The following is a 22033-nucleotide window of genomic DNA, read 5'->3' on the forward strand; positions in this document are numbered from 1 at the left end:
GAAAGAGAAGAATTAAGGACAAACAACTGGATGGATGGTGGGGCTGTGTGCTGAGAAGGGGACTCCATCTCATTCAGGGGACCTCAATCCTCAGGTACTAGTAAGCATGGCTTCAATATTAATCAGCTCAACAACCTCCCTATCTTCCCACAGTAATGAGGCTCACGGAGAGACCAGGTTTCCTATTGTCTCAGGCTTCTTTTCCATTTACAGAGCTTATTAATTTCTGAATCAGTTGCCAAATCAGCTCTTGATCAAGGACAACAACTGATTTTTTTCCTGACTTCAAAATAAGTTTGCAGGTGATGTGTGTATGAAGCAGTCAGCCTTGCACTTCCTCCCCCGCCCAGCCCGTCAGAAGGGAGGTCATCTGACTCAACCCTGAACAGAATGTGCTGGAATGCGCTGGAGCAAACAAAGGGAGCTGCAGTTAAGTGGTCTGGCTGTATTTTCCTCCTTCTGAGGCACCCTGAATACCAACTCAAGATTCAGCAAGGTCTAATTCCGGGTTTAATTGCATTCAGCAGCAAAAAAGAGAATTAGAAATGAAAAGATAATGAATTGAGAATATTAGCTTGTTTGATGGTTCTAAACTTGAAGGATGGGAAGGGGTAGGTATAGGAAAAGTGGAATGGAACAGGGAATGCGAAAATCAGCTCTCTGTAACTCTTGGTCTTAACAGGCATCTAAAAGAATTTACTTCAAGATAAATTCATTACATTGTTGAGTTGTACTTTAAATCACAGCACAATCAGCTTCAGGGGCCCCGCCCAGGAAGGGCTGTTTTCACTCTAAGTTGGCTCTGTAAGGAATAGGAATGACTGGAGACAAGAAGCTCGTTGGGATGCGCCCCTATGCTCAAGAAACCATGACTGATTCTGGGACTAAGAGATGTGACAGGAAAGGGACAGGAAGAAAAAGGAAACTGGGGAAATCAAGAGGAAAAATTTCAAAGGACAATAAATCAATTCAAAAGGATATTCCCATCACTCCCAGGGAGTGCCAGGTTTATCAGGGAACAAGCTGGCTCTCCTCATTCCACAGTCAGAGCGGCCTTTCAGCCCCTCGGGGACTGAGCTGACTCCTACCTCCTACCCACTCAGGATGATTAGGGACGCGTCTGCAGAAGCCTGGGAAGGAGGCGGGACCCTGCTCCGGGACACGGGGCCGGGCAGGGTGCGGGAGCTCCAGGGCCCACAGCAGCACACGGCACCAGGCTGCACGGCCCAGCTTTTGTCCCAGCAGCAGGCATCCCAGGATGGCAGTTCCAGGATGCAGGATGCTCCCAGCTGGAAGGAAAGCTGGGGAAAGAGGGCCAAAGTGCACTCTGGGTCTCAAGTCTGGGGAATGCTGCTGTGCTTAGAGTTTCAGCTCACGAGTTAAAATCTCTTAGTATTTAAGGAACCAGAAGTAGCTCCTTCTGCTAGAGGTGGTATGACTATTCTCTAATAAGCATGGTCAAAACTCCTGGAAATGAGAATCACATAATTTCACAATCAGAAAAGAACATTTAGGCCATTAATCTGGCGGTTCTTAATGTTCTTTGGATCACAGACGCCTATTAGAAATGTATGAATGGTGTGGACTCTATGTCTAGAAAAAGGGATACATGCACCTGTCTGTATGCACATGCAATTTCGCACGCAGTGTGCAAGGGTTTGCGGCACGGATGCCTATCTTGTGTGGGTATGGAGTGTAGGTATGCCAGATGAGGAGCCCAGCGCTTCTGCTCTGCTGCTGAAGACGCTGAGGTATGGAAAGGGGCTGGCGCCTGGTTGCCAGGCCCAGAAGTGGACCCTCCTCTGACCACGAGGGTGCTGTGTCCCCTCAAGCACATTGTCTTTCTGCGTTTTGACCCTCTGGGATTGTTGCTGACATTGCAGCAGAGGAAAAGGTTACTGGCAAAGAGAAATGTGTCTAGTAAAAATACCATCTCTACAGTTGGCACAGCTAAAGAAATCATCTTAACCTGGCAAGGAGGGAGAGAAGGAGAAAAGAGAGCAGAGATGCCTCAACTCTTATCGCCATTAGCAAATCATCTGTAATTTAGAACAAACGTAAAGAGATGTGGGTGATCAAGCAGACGTACCTCCTGGCAGCCTCTTGTAATTTCACGGGCTGTTTGGCGCTGAGGTAAATCAAGCAGGCATCAGCCACTTTATTCAGGTCACCCTCACCTGCAGAGACGAAGAAAAACAAAACAAGCATCAGCCCTCAGACTTCATTTGGGACAAGCAGTGACCAACTGCTGTCTGGGGAAACTGGAACAGATAGGCAAGATGCCCTGGGCTCTCTACTCCATCCCACCAAAGAACACACGAGGCCAAAGTAAGAGTAAAGGAGGTGCACTCGAAGAGAGAAGATGGGGCCCAACTGAACAGAGTGCAACGGCAGACGTAAGGCAGATGCAGAGTGCACGTGTTCAGGTGAGCCTATCCGGTACCCACCTAGGTCCAGTGTCTCACAGAGGGGGCCCAGGCCCTGTAAGACAGCCAGCTGCAACTTGAAGGCCAGCGTGTGTGAGTAAACTGGTCCAGCCCTGGCACTGATGGGAGCCTGGGTGACTAAGGAGCCAGCCAGCTTAGGCAGGACATCTTTGCAGAACCGGCTCCGTAGAAAGTCGCCACACTTGCCTCCCAGGGTACGCAAAACCTGCAAAAACATCCCCCCAGCCTGGTGAGTAAACATTTGCCAAGGCAGCAAGAGAGCTAAAGAATGCTTGATAATTGAATTTCATCTAGGTCTCTACTTGGAAAAAAAAAATAGAATTACTGCTGTTAATTCCTTGCCCATGGTTTGTGATTCTGACAGTTATGAATTTGGAGGTCTTTGCTCCCAAGGCATGGCTGCTTCTATCCATAAATACAGATTACACGGAGAGTAATTCAAAGGAATCTTGGGTTGGATGAATATGATTAATACCTTGATTTTTTTCTTTTTTTTTTTGGCTTAAAAAAAAGAGAAGAGCTTAAGGCAGTTCACATAGATCATCTCTTGAATCTTCCTAACATCCCTTAAGAAAATACTTGTGCTTTTAACTCTAGCTAGCTGAGCAAACACTAAAGCCCAGCTGCTGCTACATACAGGCATCAGGAGGGCAGTGACTGGGCTGAGGTCCCTCGGCTGAACCAAGGCAGGAATCCTGTCACTGGAGCTGACTTGGTGTTCCTTCTGTTCAACTGCACTATCTCTTATGTACATCACCCTCATTCTATCTTTCACAACAGACAGTTTCTTTGCATGTCTTGTTTTAGACTTTCTCTAGCAGAACATATTGAAACGTTTTGCCTGGCTACACAAGACTGAGTTCATAGGATAATAGGAATTTCTTTAAAAATTGGTAAGCAAGGCATAACCAGCACACAGAGTGTTTGCCAAATTTGCAGAGAATAAGGCGCTCATTTCAGGTCCCTCAGCTGGGCTGTACAGGTTCTACAGACCTCAGGTGTCATCAACATGTCTGCACGTGAGAAAAGCAGCCTCAGTTACAGTGCACACGTCTTTATATTTTTCATTTTTCTACACTTGCTTTCATCTCAGATAATGTATTAATTTTCATAAAGAAAAACAGCACATCTGAATAAGATTTGGCAATATCTCCCTACCTCTCCCCTAACCTCCCTCTCTTTTTTCCCATACACACACACACACACACACACACACACACACACACACACACACACACACACACACACATTTCGTGCATTTTGCTTTGGAAAAAAATATTAACAATCTTATATATTTTAATTTGGTCCAGTATATGCTGAAGGATCTTACAGAAAACCAAACTACTTTTGCCACGTACATTAGATGCATTCCCAGCTTCGTTTTATGTCCCTATACATCTTTTTTCTTTGCTCCGTCTTGTTTACCTTCTTCTAATTTATGTTAGCTTGCCATGGTAAACGTATCTCTGTAGGCTGCCTTAAGTCCTTTTTAGAACAAGGAAGGATATAAATAAATAAGCTGAAATATGTATGCTAATATAAGCCAAACTAAGTCAGGGAGAATAATACCTTACATATATATAGGGCTTTTAGCTTTTCAAAGCATTTCACCAAATAGTCCCATTTTATCCTTGACAACACCATGAGAAAGGTGGGATAGGTGTTCCTAAGACCAACCTGAAAATGGGTGGTCATGGGCTTTGCCCAGAGTCGCCTGGCTAGGCAGAGGATGCCCACTGCCATAACCGAGGCTCCTTCACCTCGGTGCAGTGCAAAGAACACGGGCATGAACTCACTGATTTGGGTTCTATCACTTATTAGCTGTGTGATCTTGAGAAACTTCTTTCAACTTCTCTGAGCTCGTTTTCTCCTCTGCCAAAAATGGACATAATATACCCTCCTCCACAGAAAGCTGGTTGTGAGATGAGCTTGTGCGCAGAGGAGTGCTGAGCTCACTGCCTGGCACTCAGGAGGTGCTTAATAAATACTGGTGGCCTTATTCATCTACTAGTTCACTCTGCTTCAAATTCAAAATGAAACTGACTTTTATTTTCTTCTTTGTGCTTTTGTTATTTTCTATACTTTCTTCAAGGTATATGACACTACAATCAGATAAACAGAGAACTAATCCAAAAGACCCTGATGAGAGCTCAGAGCTGGGTCTCCTACCTCCATCCTCATGACAGACAGTGGAGGGCATCAGTGCAGTACCTTGAAGGCCCTGAGCACTGCCAGGGGGGCGTCTTGTGTGAGTCGGTGCACCAGTGAGGGCCAGGCCCGATGCGCCAAGGGAAGGAGCTGGTTCTTGTGGGACTGCAGAACCACCACGCACAAATCCAGCACATCCAAGATCTGAAAGTAAAGATGTGATTTCAGCAGATGGTAAGGGCTGGAAACCAGATTCCTGGGATCAAGTCACCATTTAAAAAGAATATAATTTGGGCCATGTGTGGTGGCTCACGCCTGTAATCCTAGCTCTCTGGAAGGCCCAGGCGGGCGGATTGCTCGAGGTCAGGAGTTCGAAACCAGCCTGAGCAAGAGCGAGACCCTGTCTCTACTATAAATAGAAAGAAATTAATTGGCCAAATAATATATCTAGAAAAAAAATTAGCTGGGCATGGTGGCGCATGCCTGTAGTCCCAGCTACTCCAGAGGCTGAGGCAGGAGGATCGCTTGAGCCCAGGAGTTTGAGGTTGCTGTGAGCTAGGCTGACGCCACGGCACTCACTCTAGCCTGGGCAACAAAGCGAGACTCTGTCTTAAAAAAAAAAAAAAAAAAGAATAGAATATATTTGGAAATGCATTAATTGGACAATTATTTACTGAGTGCTGACTACCTGCCAAGCACTTGCTAGGTACTGGGGTGGGGGAACACACAGGGACAAAACACACACATTTCTTTGCCTTCTCGGGGTTTATGGTCAACTGGGGAAAGACCTTAATTAGATAACAACCAAATAAAAGAGATGATTGCCAACAAGGAGGGAAGTAAAGGGTGAAATGCAAAGAAACTAAGGGAAGGATCTAAACCACACAGACTGTCAGGTAGGCTTCTCTGAGGAAGCAGCTTCTAAAAAGAGACATAATGTATGAGTACGAGCTAGTCCTGTGAAGAGCGAATGAGTGCTTCTATGACCGCAAACCGTAACAAGAAGACCCTGAGGTGAGACAGAGCTTGCTGTGCTCAGCAAACAAAGGAAGGGCTGTGTGGAACACACAGAAGGGGTAAAATGGGGCTGGACCACAAAGGAGTCACATGAGGAATTTTTAACTTTGTGCCAAGTGCAGTGGAGAGCCATCAAAGTGTTTTGAGCAGGAAAGTGATGTGACACAATTCATGTTTTAAAAAGGTCATTCTGGCTGCTGAGTGGAGAAGGGACATGAAGGGGGAGAGAGAAGTGAGGAGGCCCTTTAGGAGGCCACAGCATATGAGAGAAGCAGAGTGGCGTGGCCACGTGATGGAGGCAGAGGCAGAGAAGCGAAAGGATTGGAGACCCTTTGGAGATTACATGGCTGAAACTGCTGAAGGACTGGACATTGGGAAAGGGAAGAGAGGTATCAGAGAGAGCTGCTTGGGTTCAGGCACAGCAACTGAAGAGAGACGCCAGTGCCACTGAGTGACATGGGAGCCATGGAGGAGGAGCACGTCGAGAGGCTGGTGAGATCAAGTCCTGTTAACTGCTCCACGTAGAGGCCAAGCAGGCAGCTGGGGTACAGGCTAATCTCACAAGAAAGATTTGGGCTAGCCCATGTGTAAACTGATTTTTTACCTTCCTTAAGAATGTTTCCTGATCTCTTATATCCCAAAGCCCACTGAAAACAGACAGCCTGCATCAGTGTCACAGCAGTGGTCAGTATGGCAGCCAACGCAGGCTTCCTTCCTGCAGACGGGCCAGCCTTTGCAGAGCAGGTGCAGTGCAGGTTTGGGTCAGAGAGACAGAGTGAACCTGCCAACATTAAGCAGCAAACCCTTACTGGGTGCCCACTCCACGCTGGTCCACACTGAGACTGGAACAGAAGAGACCCTGCCATTGAGAGGTGACTAGTTAGGCAGGGGAACAAGGAAAAGCTCAGTAGTACAGCGGAGAGCAGGGTAATATAGTGGAAGTGAGATTACTGACTGGCTTTGAATTTGAACTCTGTCACTAACTGGATAAGTTACATTATATGCCACTGATTCAAAGACGCACATTTTCCCCCTCTGTCTGGAATGTTCTTCTCCCTGTTTTTGCCCCTTTATTTGGTAGCTTCTTCTCAACCTTTAGAAATGTTAGCACCTGAGAGAGGCTTTCCCCAAGGACCTAGTCTAAATCAGAATGTAAGCTCTGTCTTACTCAACAGGGTTCGGTACAGAGTAGGTTCTCAATACACATCTGCTACGTGGGTGAATTCCTATGCTCTATCATATAGAACCTGCTTATTACCTTGATAGCATTTCCTCAACTGTGTGTGTGAGTTTGTGAGTTGCCTCTTCCTACAACAGACAGGAATTCCATAAAGACAGGGATCATGTCTGCATCATTCCCTTCTATACACCTTCTGCTTGGCCTATAGTAGTCTTTAATTAGCATTTAGTGAATGAATGAAAGACTGTATATGTCATACTTCATGCTGTTTTATAACCCACAACTCTATGAGTTAGGTACCATTATCTCCATTTTGCAGATGAAGATGTTGAGGCTCAAAGAAGTGCATTAATTTATTCAAGGTCACACAGCTAGTAAGGGGGAGAATCAGGATCGGAACTCAGGTATATAGCTCTGACTCCAACACTGATGCTCTTAATAATTATGGTGTGAATATAGCTGCTACAAAACCTCCATAAAAGGGAGGGTTTTGAAGGATATACTGGAGTTTGCTGAATGTATCAACCAAGCACCTACATTAAAGCCTTGAATATAACCAGCACCCAAAAGTGCTTGCTAAATGGAACAATGGATAAATGCTAAGCAGTGTCCTTGGAAGACTAAACAAAACACAGACCCTGAGATTTGAATAATCTATAGATGAGGGTTTCTTAGGCCATCACTCCTGAGCTAGGCAACATGCTCTCATCATTAACAGAGAGTCACTAAAGCAGCTTCATTTCTCATTCATGCTTGGGAATAGAGAGGAGTATTGTTTTCCTTTGGGTGTAAGATCTTCTGGGTGATTCTGAAAGCCCTGGCCTCCACTACCACCCCATCCCACTGTCCTGTTACTACAGTCACTACTGTATATTTTAAGCCCTTGCCGATGGAGTGATGCTTGGGAAACTGCCAGCAAATCAGGATGTAATATTATGAAGTGCTGGAGTTTTTCCTAGGATGAAAATGGAAAGAGAAACAGAGATAAGGGCTAGTGTTAGCTTTGGAAGAATGACCACTTTAAAGTATTAAAACCTACATCCCACACTGAGTCGGCTCAGAAAATGATATCCTTTCCCCTGGAGATTGAATGAATCCCCAAACTTTGTGGTTTTTAATGCAGGGGACTCAGCTCCCTGTTGGTATCTGAACTGACACAGAAAGATGTAAAATTGTCATCCCAGAGATAAATTCCTCTTGATGCCTTCTCTTGGCCACTACACATGGGCCATGAGATAAGGGAATGTTCTTGCTCATTTGTGTGGCCACTGCCAACCAGGCCACACCTCAGTCCTGATGCTCTGGGAATGCAGAGAAGGGGCTGCGCACTGACCTTCAAGCGGATTTGCAGGTTTTTATCTGATAACAAGTGGATGCAGCGCTCCATCACGTCTGTGGCTATTTGAATCTGCACTGGCAGTGGTGGCTCCACATCTGGACGGATATCATTCTCGTCCACTTCAGGAGGGACTGACTGTTCCTCTGGAAAAAGAGCGTAACTGGGGACAGTGTCTTATGAGAGATGCCCCAACCCAGCCTGACCCCCAGCTTTGGACTCAAGAATAGGACTTATAAGATGAAACTGTCCAGAAATGTATCCTAAGGAAACCATCTGAAATTTGGGTCAAGCTGTACAAGTCAAGATGTTCACAACAGCATTAGTAATAGCTAAAAACTGGGAAAAACCCTTGCTGTGGTTTGAATGTGTCCCCCACCCCCCAATTCAAGTGTTGAGACTTAATGGCCAATGTCATAGTATTAATAGGTGGGGCCTTTAAGAGGTGATTGGGTCATGAGGGCTTCTCCCTTATGAATGGGATTAATGCTCTTATAAAAGAGGCTTCACACAGCGTTCAGCTGACTTGCCCTTCTACCTTCTGCCACGTGAGGACACAACGTTCCTCCCCTCAGGAGGATACAGCAGGAAGCAGAGAGCAGCCCTCATAAGACAATCGAACCTAGCAGCACCTTGATCTTGGACTTTCCAGCCTCCAGAACTATGACAAAATAAATTTCTGTTCTCTAAAAATTACCCAGTCTCAGGTGTCTTGTTACATCAGCACAAATGGACTAAGACAGCCTCCACTCAAGGGGGAATGGTTATATAAATATTAAAACATCCATACGATGGCATGTTTTGAAGTCCTTAAAATTTGTGTTTAACAAAGGTTTTAATGACAAGGGGAAATATTTATTAAATAATATTGTGTTAAAAAGAGAAAAAGCATGATACAAAATTGCATATGCAGCATGAGCACTATTGTATACATTTTTGCATGGGAAGAAGTACAACAAAATATTAACAGTGATGAGGTAATAAGATAATAGATAATTTAAATTTTTTCCCTATGCCTTTGGTCTTTTCTAAATTTACACTGACAAATATTTAAAATAAAAACACAAGACAGCAGAGTTCTCAGTTGGAGCCTCGAGACTGGGGAGTTCTATGGCTGGTCTTTGTTCTGCCCTTCCCTCTTGCTTTATCCTCTGACTATGGGGGGAGGGTGCACGTCTGTCTTCCCCACCCGCCTGCATGAACTTCTGATGGCCAGAAACAAGCCTTACTGATCTTTGCAGGAGAGATAATACTAGGGTAGCTTGGTGCAATACACGGGGCATGAGGTTTGGTTAGAGGAGGTTGGTTTAACCCAGGCCTCCACAACATACTAGCAACTTCTCATATGGAAAAAAGGGATATAGCTATATACCTCACATGCTGATAAGAGGGTTAAAACAGATTAATGTTATCAGCTGTTACCATTCTCTCACTGCCTTGAGTGCTGCATTGCATGAGATAGGTGTAAGTTTGTAAATGAAAGCAACAAAAATGACTTGAGAGATGCATGAAACCCAGGCCAAAATCCCTGAAAAATTTTCCTCTATCTACTTACAGCCCCTAGCCCTGCATCCAAGCCCCTATTACCAGCTGTGCTCATTTCCATTGAGCTGAGCATTGCTCCCTTAACTTTTTCCCATTTCAGTTTCCTCTGCTGGAAAGACAGAATTTTACAGTAGAGGCCACACCTGTCTCTAACAGATGCTGAAAAGATAAATGAAAATGCATTTGTAGAATGCTTGAATTTCTTAGAGAAAGGGACCTCAGACAGACAAGGTGCATTTATGTGGTTAAAACAAAAAACTCAGGTCAAACCAACATCGAGCCAAATATTTCTTAGAATGTCAAGTATGTAGTGTGTACCTGACGAATAATAATCATAAGAATGATAGGGCTGTGCTTTTTTCCCCCCAGAGGAGAATTTGCTGTTTGAAATTCACCTATTGTAGAATGTTATTTGAGGGTTGTGGATTTTTCTGCTATTGGGAGAAGGGTTTGATTCATTCAGTCTGCTCCTAGTGAAGATCAACTAGAACTAGACGATCCTAGTCACAAAGGAATGGATTCACTGACAATGCTCAAATTTTAAACAAGAATGGCAAATCCAGATTATGAGGGATCAGAATGCCTCTCCTTCTTCAGTGTTTCCAGGTTTGGGTGAGGGATGCAGTTCATGAAAAGACGGATTGGGTTGGCTCAAGAAACAAATCTGAGAAGAAAAAGCCTGATAGATTTCTGATCAGAAAACTCTGTCCTTGGGGAAAGCAAGGCTCAACTCAGCATAAATCATTACTTGATGTTTCCTTGCTATTTAGGAGGAATTTGTTGTACTTAGTTGCATCGAGCTACTATTTCCTCATATCCTGGAAGTATTGGCTTCAGTTCACCACTGTCTCAGAGTAGAGATTGTCAAAAAAAAGAAGAAAAGAAAAAGGAAAAAAAAATCTGTTCAATTCCAACCTAACAAACTAATTTGGGACTCAGTTCGATTTAGGATAGTTCTGAGACCACCAAGCTCATTATGACTTGGCATTTTATATTTGCAGAGGAGATTCTAATAATTTATTAATCCTTCCATGACCTGAAGCTCCAGATTGAGCTTGTGAATAAAACAACAGGCTAGAGCTTCAACTAGTCTGAACTCCTTTCTTCTTTATCATATAAATTGGTAAGAAAAACATTGAAATCTCCTCCCACCAATGAGTGGACAAAGCATACGAATAGACAATGAGCATAAGAAAAAAAAACTGTTAAGAAAGAAGCATATGGAAAGACATTCAGCCTTGCCAGTAATCAAAGAAATGTAAGGCAAATAACAAGAACCATTTTTTACCTATTAATTTAGGAAGAAGCAAAATTGGTAACAGCCATTGTTGGCAAGGTTGTGGTGAAACCAGTATTAACCCTGCACTGCTGAAGGAAAGGTATAAAGTGGCACAACCTTTTTGAAAGGCAATTTGGCAAGCATTAAATTATGTTTGTATCCTTGACCCAGAAATCCCACTTCTGGGAATTTAAAGAAATATGCAAAAAAAGAAAAGGTCACGTGCACAGAATCATCCACTGCAGCACTGTTTATTAGAGTGAAAGATAGAAGCAGCCTAAATATCCCATAGGGAAATGGACACTTAGTAGCAGCTATTAAAATATTATTTATGAAAACTCTCTAGCAACATGGAGATTTGCTTATAACTAAACACAAAAAGGGTACAATGAATTCAAACTACAGCTGCAACAATGTAAAAAGCTTTGCAATAAAAAAGAATTTAAAAAGATTACACAAGAAATGAGAATGACTATGTTAGCATGGTGAGGTTTTAAGCGACTTTTCTTATTTCCAAACTCTCTGTAATGATATATCATTATTTTTACAATAATCGGCTTCAAAAAGAAAAAAACAGGTAAGCCAAAATAAAGTTACCTTCTTCATTATCAATATCCGAGACATTTCCATCTGCCACATCCTTCTCTTTGAGGTAGTTCAGCAAAAACTGTTCAATGTCTTCTGCTGTGGTACTATTCCCAAGAGTCACTGGTCTTCGGTGCAAATGACTTCCCTCTTCCCCTAAACTTTGCTCTTGGAGTTGCCCGAGATCACCTGTGTCTGGGAACCACTGGGCTGTAAATAAAATGTTATACTGATCACTTGGTTATTGACAACAGACATTAGTGTTTTATACATAGAATAAGATCTTTGCCATGGCTGCATGGCCCCCACATGATCCAGGCCCTACTTGCCTCTACAATCTTTTCTGTCCCTCCCAGATGCTCATTAACTGAGCATCTTCCAGTTCCTTCAAAGTGCCAAGCATTTTTCTTGCCTAGAACCCTTGCATATGCTGCTCTTGTTTCTGGAATACTTTACCCCTACTTTACATCTGATTAATTCCAAGTCCCTTCTCATGTCTCAGTACAAACAGAAGTTGCCCAGTAAAACCATCCCTTGACTACCCAATCTAACTCAGGTCATCTGTAGGATGCCTTTTATAATAGCACCATATTCTTTCTCTTCATTATCAACTGACCGCAATTTGTAATTATGTGTGTGTGTTTATGTATTTATTTCGCATGAACTATTCAGCATCAGAATTTCCCATTATGCACTATGCTTTATTAGTTACCACTAGAAATCCAAATCTGATATGTTGAGGAGAGAATGGGTGCTCAAAATATATGCTGAATGAAAACATACAGGAGATTGAACACATACAAGTGACAAAATTCTGAGTACAGAACAGCAGTAGTCATTAGCAGAATACAGAGCCTTGAGAATGGACAGTCTGATACTGTATTTCTGACATAAAATACTTCAGAAGGCTGGTCATTCTCTCCCTAAAGCATGACCTTCTTTGGTGGCACTCTGATACCTCTGATATGTCACCAAAGGATAAACCTTAAACACCACTGAGTCCAGTGGTTTCCAAACTGTGCCTCGAGGAGCCTTAGGGCTCTGCAGAGATGTCTTAGGGATAACAACAGGGAAGGCACCAAAGGATGGCAGGCTGAGGGAGAGGGTTCCAGGGTCTCTATCCCTTCTTCACACACAGCAGCTCTAATTTCAACCATTTTTGTATATTGGGAGGTCCCCGAAAGTCTTCATTTCAAAAAACCTCTTTATACATAAAGAATGAAACCACCAAAAAATCCCACAGCCTGAAAATCGCTGCTGTGGTCCAGTGCCCTCCTTTTGCAGAGAGGAGGGAAAAAGACTCTGCTAACCTTTAGCACTTGTTAACCTCCTTTTCATCAAGGAGCATCTGCACAGAGCCAGGGCAACAACAGATGGGAAATGATGGGGCCAGGCAACTGGGAGCAGCAGAGAGCAAACGCTTGTGATGAGAGCCTTCAACCCGGTATCTGGAGGTTCCTATATGTAGGGATCAATTATGACATTTCTTCAGTGGTCCACCCCCAGCTGTAAATGAGGTACTCAGTGTACTCTAAGGGATTGGTGCCCAAATAGTTAAAGCCCGGATCCAGCATTTACACTGCTAAGACTAGACACGCTGCAAAGATTATTTCTAGATTCAAGGCTAGTGCCAGACATTAAAATGTCTTTGCTCACAAATGGCTTTTAAACATATGAAAAGAAGCTCAACCTCACTCTTAATGCAAATTAAAACTGTAATAAGGTGCTATTTTTCTCCCATTGGATTAGCAAAGATCAAAAGCTTAGTAATATAGTGTGGGTGAGGGCGTGGCAAAATTGGCACTCTCTAGCATTAGTGATGGAGTTTAAATTGGTATAACCTCTTAGGAGAGCAATTTGATACTCTCTATCAAAAATTTACATGTACCACCCTTTAAACCAGAGCATTTCTTTCAGGAATTCATCCTATTGATACACTGAAGCATGTTCAAAATCACCTACAAAGATATTCACTGCAGCACTTTTTTTGTGGTGGCAAAAGACTGGAAACAACCAAAATGTCTACCAAGAAAGGATTGGTTAAACACACTATGGTACAGCCTTGCAATGGAATACCATGCAACCATAAGAAAAATGTAGCAGTCCTATATGTATGGATATGGCACAATCTCCAAGTTCTGAAATAAGAGACACAAATACTTTCTTATTTTCAAAGCTACCTTATTTTTTTCTTGTTATGAATAAACGCCAACTGGTAGTTGGTACTAAGTAGTAATTTAACTGATGGTTCTTGCCCTTACTGCGGCATCTAATGCTTTTTAGTCAATGCATGTGAAATACTGTGTTTATGGTAACTCAATTTCCTAAAACATGTACTGGTTTCTTTTAGTCTCAGAGACTTTTCAGAAGTTCTCTGAGACCAAACTTCCACTCCCATCTTAAAAGAGTGGCCTATCAGTTAGATAATCCGATGACAAACAGAATTGCTAGCATAATAGGCTACTTCAATTCGTGACTGTATCAACTCCACCTCCATACTATTTAGTATTCAATATTCAATAAGCAAGTACATTCTGAGTTATTTGAAAACTTTCAGAAAAGCTATCTCTAATTTTGCTTCTGCTCGTAGGATGTCCCAGAGTTTACCTTAAACATCCTCATTTCCCTTTCTACACGGAAGACCCCTCCTCTTCCATCTCAATTTTCTAAAAAAAGTGCTACACATGATTCTCAACATTAGTCCTTCACAGATGACCACAGACATCAGCAATCTAAGGCAATTCAATTTTCAAGGCCCAAATTGAGATATCGCCTGACAGATACATTTCATAGGACTTTCCTTAATATTTTTTTTTTAAAATCTCAAATTGAAATGTAGTTCCCCAGAGCAATAAAGGTAGGATATATTTGGCCCATGGAAGCGAGTCCCAGTCTGTGTAAGCAGCTAGCCAGTCCTACGAGGGGTGCTCTGGGGGTGGGCCCAGGTGTGTTGACTCACAGTTGACTCCCCAGTGACTAGCCCACTACGCAGGCTTCTGAGAAGCTGTAAAATAAAATCCAAACTCCTTCCCTTGGCCTATGAGGCCCTGCAGGATTTGTGCTTGACCTCCTTTCCAACTTCTTTTTTCCACAATGGCCTCTTTTCCATTCTCTGAAGACCCCCCAATCCCTTCTTCCCTCTGGGCCTTTGCACCTGCTATTCCCTGTGCCTAGATGTTCTTAAAAATCATAAAAGGAATGTGACAGCCCTGTATGTACTGATGGTCCCTTCTCATCCTTCAGGTCTCAGCTCTAGTGTCGCTTCCTCAGACAGAGCCTCCCTTACCACTCAATTGCAGGTAGCCTGTCTCTGTTATCCCTTGCATCAAGGTGTTTTTTCCTTCACAGTGCTTATCGGAATCTGCAATGAGCTTGTTTAATGATTTGTTTACTTGTTTATCATCTCTCACAGTTCCAGGAAAGCTCCACGAGTTTATTCATCTTGTTCACTGCTGTATCTTCATTACTTAGCAGTGTCTGACATATGGCAGGCATTCTTTATTGAATAAATGAATAAAAGAAAATTTATGTTGTATGTGAATGTTCATGAATGAGTACATGAACACTGGAATGGCGTCAGCTACAGGGCAGAGGACTGTCCCTGTCGTAGTCACCTTCCATGACAAAGTATCTTACATGAATTTGGCTAAAAAGCCAACTGATAAAATGAGGCCAGCGACCTTTTCCACCTGCCTTAGAGGCTACTAGTAGTACTGAAATCAATAACAGAAATATGCTCTTTGGGTAAAAGGGACCCAGATATATATTATTTTTTAAATCAAAGATTGATTGTCCATTTGAGGGATTTTTTTTTCTTATAACTGCTGTCCAAAATTTTGCCATTGTAATGGCGGCTAACATCTCCAGCAGTCACCCAAAAGGATCAAAGGGAAGAAGAGAGACTCAAACCAACTCAGACAATGAAAAGGTTAAGAGGAAGTTTCTAGACTTGTCCAGTAATGATAGTCATTATCTACACAGGGCTATAAAAATAAAATTAAATATTCAGTTTCTCAGTTGCACTAGCCATGTGTGGCTAGTGCCTACCGTATTAGACAGAACAGATACAGATTATTTCTATTATAGAGAGTTCTATTAGATGATACTGTTCTAGACTATATGTAGACTGAATAATTCATGTTATTCCTGTTCTTCATTAGTATAGGTACTGCTAACTCTAAGTATCATCAGGAGCAGTTTGGTATATTGGAAAGAACAAAATTGTCATAAACCCTGACTTTACCCTTTAATAACTGTGTGACCTGGCTAAATAAGATCTCATTGACCCTTAGTTATTTTATTTATAAAGTAAGAATAATGTTTACATTTAGTCTGCAGGGTTTATATCCCTGGTACAGAGCAGGAGTTCAATAAATGGTGGAGATTACTGAAAGTTAAAAAATAAACAGTGAAACCCCACTGTAACACGTGGGACTGGAGAGACAACTACTCACATGTCCTCCAGAGCATAACCACAAACAATGTAAAAAACAAGGCCAGGCAAACTAGGATACTGAGTTTTGTCCCCCAAATCAGCATTAAAAAGGGCTTTCCATGTACCTAATGCTGCCAGCAGGGCGTGCAAAACACTGACAAAGGAGGCAGCTCTCTTATCGTAAAATTGGTCCAGGGTGACCAAGACATCTTGAACCACATCTGCCACCAAAGGAAGCAGGCTAGCGTCTGAGTTCCGTAGCATGACTTCTAAGACCTTTGGGGTATGAGGGTGCAGCGCCAGATGACGCAGATTTAAAGAGATCCCATTCACTAAATAGTCTGAATTTTGATTGATCAGGTGCTGCAGGGAGCCGTAGCCACAAGCATGACTAATGTCCACCATGGTGCTGGTAGCCACCTGACTTATAAGTAGGGTCTGATCTCCAGCCTTCTCCAGTACTGGATAGAGGGCTGACATTAAGAGCAAACGAAAGTCTTTTCCTAGTGCGTATGCAAACTGGCCAATTCCTTCCAACTGGATGCATATTTGCCAGATGTTGCTGTTCATGGAGCAAATAGTGGGACTTGGTTTTGAGAAGGCTAGAAAAGATGTCACTTGGTGGGTGTGTGCACCAGATGTGATGGCCTGGAGGCTCGACTCCTTCATCATTAGCTCCTCTCCCATTTCTTCAGCTTCCATACAGGTAACCAAATACCAATTTTCTTGACTAGTGTATTCTTCAAGTATAGATGTCACAATCTCTCTGAGTTCCTCTGGGCTTGTTTTAATATGTTTTTCATGAAGATCCTCCACCTCCAGCCCAGCAGCCCCTGTAACCAGTTCATTAAGGATCATGGCGGCTTGTTTCCGGTAAACCACAGATTCATGGTACAGTTCCATAAAGTGATCCACAAGCAAATAAAGGTTCCCATAATAACCAAGAAGCTGACAAACTTGCCTCAAGAGCAAGAAAATCCTCTCATCAGTGAAGAAACGGAAATATCTCCTCTGCATTTGGTTCCATGGTTGTGTAGCTGTCTTTGGAGAAGCATTCAGATCGTCAGAGTTCCAACGCCGCTCTTCCACAATCTTGATGTCAGCCACATCTAGTTCTAGAACTTGGATGAGTGCTTTGGAAAGGCGTTGGAGATGGGCCACAGAATTGAGGACAAAGTTTACTTTTGGGCCCAAGAGTTTCAGATAACCAAATAACAAGGAAAGAGTAGAGAATTTGCCCTGATCATCTTCAGAGTTCATTAGGCGGGGAAGAGAAGTGGCAAGGGAATGCAGGCTTTCCGACAAGATGTCAGCAAAGGCTTTGTTGCCCACTACTACTTGCTGATCTGCAAAATGTCTCAGAACTTTATTGCACCGGGCTTGGACCTCAGGACTCTCATCATTTACTAGCCCCACCAAAGCCTTCAGAATGGGACCAGCAGATTCAACCAGTGACTGACTGCACCTCAAAAGAAGCTCCTCCACAAGTCCTACCAATTCCAGCCTCACCTTCCAGTGTGGGTGAACTGAAACACACTCAATTATCTTTTTAATAAGGATAGTCAACTTGTCGCCAGTATTTTTTACCCAATTTGCTTCTCTGTGAACCATCAGCTCTGCTACTCTGTGCTCAACTGCAGGCTTTGCTTGGACCTTTGAGATTCTTTTGAGCTGTTCATCAGCCATAATGAAGCTCACTGTCTTGTAAAAGATCTTTAGGGAGGATACAACAATGCTGTGGCCTTGTTTAAAGTCTCCTGTGATAATCCTGGTCAGTGCAGTTGAGACTCCAGGTAAAAAAGAAGCAAACAAATCCCCCAGCTGCTGTTGTTCAAGCTCATCCAAGGACCTTGGATGGTCTTGACAATCGCACTGCAAGAGTAGAACCTGTAAACATTTTAAGGCAGCAATTTTAATTTGCTTTGATTTCTCCTGTTCTGCTAGGGCTAACAGTAAAGATACAGCAAATCCTAAACGCGGCAGAATGGAGGGCTCATAAAAAGTCAGAATGATGTCCCCGTAAGCCGAGTGCATTAATGTGCTGAGTCCTCGGATCACAGCCAATTTCAACTCCTCTGACACAGCTGCGGGTTTTTGGGACTTGGGTGAATACAGACAAGCAGAGAGTTCCGAAAAGAGTTCCTGGAGAAGCTCTTGTTCTTTCACACATGTTGAAGAGAGGACAAATGTGAGGCATTCCACCACGCTCTGGATCAAGCGCTCTCTTTTGGGACCTGGGGTCTTCAGGGTAAATCGCAAAGGGAAGAGGATGTACTGCTGAAGTTCCTGAAGGGCAGTGTCACTCACAGCTTGTAACTGTGTCTGCAGATGTTCCACGTTCTCCACTGTCTGAGTCTTTGTGAGCTGAACACAGACTGGACGTAAGACACCAAAGGCCTCCTCAGGAGTATCAAAAACTGCCATTGTGCAATAGTGTTCTTCTCACTGAGGAAACATCCTGCAGGCTGGAGGGAGGAAACTTTTCAGTAAAGGAGGTCAAGCTCAAAGCAAATACAAAGTGAACTTGCATTCATTCATTCAAGAGACATTTACTAGGCGCCCGTGTGCCAGCCACTGCACCAGGCACTAGTGGTGCAATGCAATGAAAATGAGACAGCTCCTATTCTTAGGGGTCCCTCAGTCTAGCGAGGGAAGTAAATGTACAGTTACAATACAGTTTCTTTTCTTTTTTTTTTTTTTTTTTTTGAGACAGAGTCTCACTTTGTTGCCCAGGCTAGAGTGAGTGCCGTGGCGTCAGCCTGGCTCACAGCAACCTCAGTCTCCGGGGCTCAGTGATCCTACTACCTCAGCCTCCCGAGTAGCTGGGACTACAGGCATGCGCCACCATGCCCGGCTAATTTTTTTTTGTATATATATTTTTAGTTGGTCAATTAATTTATTTCTATTTTTGGTAGAGACGGGGTCTCGCTCAGGCTGGTTTCGAACTCCTGACCTTGAGCAATCCGCCCGCCTCGGCCTCCCAAAGTGCTAGGATTACAGGCGTGAGCCACCACGCCCGGCCTACAATACAGTTTCTTAAGGATTAGGACAGGCCTATGCTTATGGTCCTAAATGAGTAGGGAAGAGTCATATCCCTGGGAAAGCCAGGAGAGTTTCTCAAGAAGAATATGCCTGAGTCATGACTTGAGGGATGAATGAATAGGAATCTGTGGGCTATTCTAAGGAGTTCAGACTTTAACTGGTAGTGACAGAGAGCCACTGAAAGTTCTATCTTTTTTAAATTGAGGTATACATAGAGTAAAATGTACTGTCTTAATGTACAGCTCAGTACTCATGTAACCACTACCCAAAGTATGACAGAGAGTATCTCCAGCACCCCAGAAGGCTCCCTTGTGCCCTTTTGCAATCAACTGCTATCCCCCCTGCCCAAAGGTAACCACTACCTGACTTCTACCACTACAGATTAGTTTAGCCTGTTCTTGTCATTGAGAGATCTTAAGCAGGGGGTGATATGGTCAAACTTTATGAACTGAAAAGATACCTGGGCAGCCAGTAATACAGGAGAAGAATCAGAGCTGAGTGAGAATGAAAGCAACATGAAATGACAGGGGGGCCCAGAAAGATGGGAAAACCAGGAGCACACACTATCACAGAAATCACAGGAGAAGACAGATTCCAGCAGAATGGAAAGGCGGATGGCAGGCAGGCAGGCTGGCTGGCAGGCAAAGGAGACAGGTTTATAGGTAAGCGAAGAAGCTGAGCAACTTAATACCCGAGAGTCTTTCTTTTCTCTCTGAAGAGAAATTCAAAGTCATGGACTGACAGTGAACAAGAAGGAGGATAAACAGAGGGCTTGAGGAGAGAAATAAAAGTCTCAAATATTCCCTTTGGGGAAGCAGAGCATGCTGGGAAGACATAAAAGCGTGGCCCAAGGGTAGTGAGGACTGAGCTAAGGTGGAAAGCATAAATGTGTGTAACTGTAAAATGCTGCCATTGGATGGAGGCTTAGTGATCATTTAGTCTGGTGGACTCTTTTTTTGTCTACTTGCTGGGGGCTTCTGAAAAGATGTTAACAAGAAAGTGCTTCTGCTGCCTCTCTCTAACCCCGGTTCCATGAACACTCCTGAACCCAGTGGCTATCGACTGGCAGGCAAGTGGTGTCTGGTAGGTGTGGGCAAAACCTGCTCAGTCCAGAGAGAGGACTAGTACCAATTTCCCCCTTGGGTCAAGAGGGGCTTCAGGGCACAATCAAGATTCTGATACTCTGGACAGAGTATGGCCCACTGAGCTCCACGGACCCCTGTCAGGAAGGGCACTGCTGGTTTCTGTGTGGCTTCTTGGGGGGATATCTCCTGGTCTCTGAAACACTAAGAAGCCAGGGAAGGGAAGAATTCTCCTTATCCCAGGCTAGAAAAATGCTAGCCACAAAGCTTGGCTTGGGTGTAATGATACCCCATTGGCACCAGCTCATACAATGACGACATAGAGGCTGCTGTGCCATCCCCTGCCTGGGACACCGGTAGTTGGATCAATCAGTAGGCAAGGAAGACAACTGCTTAATAGGACGCAGCAGTTGGAGGTAGGAAAAGCATTTCAGCACTCTGTGAGGTGGTGAATCTTATTAATAGATTAACAGAACCACTAAAAGAGGCAGACAAGAATCTGAATAATAATAACAACAGGACCAATTAAGGAAGTTCAATTACAAGATAAAAGATATTTCTTAGAATTAAAAGCATGATTTTTTACACACAAAAAAGCTCAATTGATGATTTTTTTAAAAGACGGTTAATTGCTGAGACCCAATTAGTGGCCTGAAAGATAAAGCAGAGCTATCTTAACCCTGAGCAGGAATACGAGATGGAAACTGTGGGACCTGGAGGACAGATCTGGGAGAACTAACATTTTTCTTAGCTGCAAAAAGATACTTCTGGAGATTAAAAAGCCTGAAGGATACACGCCTGACCTCATTCTGGTAAAATTCCTGAACTCTAAAGATGAGAAAAATCACACATGCTTCCAGGAAGAAACAACAAATAACAAAGGAAAAAAAAAAGAACTGGCTTTGAACTTCTCACTGGCAACAATGGATACTAGAAGACAGTGGAATAGCATTTACTGACTGTAAATAAGGGACTGCTGCCCCCAAACTCTAGATACAGGGAAGATGTTCACCTGTCAAGGCGGAAGAACAATATGCAAGAGAAGGTATCACCCATGTATTCTACCAGAGGAAGACACTTGAAAAAGAACTTTGTTCAAACAACTCATAACAGAGACCCAAGAAGGGAAGATAAATAAAAAAGAAAACACTGATATATTATTTTTTCCTTTTAGTATGGAAAACTTTCTTCCAGTGGAAAGCTCCAGTATAAAAAACAGACCAAATCAGAGGGTCTCTTGTTATTGCTGGAGTAAGGGCAATGGCTTAGGGCTCTGCATCTTTCTCATTTACCTTATGAGTTTCAAGAAGATAACTTGGAGTCCCCCAGGGTGCTGGTTCCTAAACTATGTTCTCAGATTATATAATAAAAACTGTAATAGAGCTAATAAAATGGGAAACACAGTATGCCTAAAACTGAACTCATCTACTTTTCACTGTGTTCCTTTTGTGATTTATGGTCCTCACTCACTAGAAACCTTGGAATCTGTTTTCTCTCACCTCCCTCTTAATCCCATCATTCCCTACATTTCAAAACCTACCCATTTGACATCTTTCAATCTATTGATGATGATAACTACATGTTTAACTCTAAAAGTTTCCTCTATGGCCTCTTGGCTTGTGTGCTTGCCCTTGCTGAATCTACATTTCACATAGACACTTTAGTAATCTTTCTAAAACAAAAATATGATCACTCCTCTCTAAGTGCTCTCCACAGCTGCCTAAAGTACAAACACTTCTAGGCATATGCACACCTAAGCACTACCACAGCATACAGGACTCTTCACCACCAGCCTGCCTGTCTTGCCAACCTTATCTTTCACTGCTTCATCCCTTGAACTCTAACCTGCAACCATGTAAAATTATAAAACCTGCAATTTTCTAAGCAGGCAATGCCATTTCACATTTGCCTCCCTTTTCCTACTACTGCACACACCT

General features: G+C 43.2%; 1 protein-coding gene across 2 annotated transcripts in view; it reads right to left on the reverse strand.

The window, feature by feature from the left end:
- The window catches only part of TTI1 (TELO2 interacting protein 1), a 48524-nt gene that overhangs the window by 11118 nt on the left and 15373 nt on the right, over nt 1-22033 (reverse strand). Inside the window, exons 2-7 of one of the 2 annotated variants that reach the window (XM_012754989.2) lie at nt 16098-18437; nt 11550-11747; nt 8126-8274; nt 4659-4799; nt 2448-2652; nt 2090-2177 (exon numbers count right to left, since the gene is read on the reverse strand). In XM_012754989.2, the coding sequence (XP_012610443.2) occupies nt 2090-2177; nt 2448-2652; nt 4659-4799; nt 8126-8274; nt 11550-11747; nt 16098-18396 (3080 nt within the window). In that variant the 5' untranslated portion in view covers nt 18397-18437. The remainder of the gene's footprint in view (nt 1-2089; nt 2178-2447; nt 2653-4658; nt 4800-8125; nt 8275-11549; nt 11748-16097; nt 18438-22033) is intronic. The other variant, XM_012754991.2, reaches the window with a different exon arrangement.

This window comes from Microcebus murinus, chromosome 16 (assembly GCF_040939455.1).
Source record: "Microcebus murinus isolate Inina chromosome 16, M.murinus_Inina_mat1.0, whole genome shotgun sequence".
NCBI lineage: Eukaryota > Metazoa > Chordata > Mammalia > Primates > Cheirogaleidae > Microcebus > Microcebus murinus.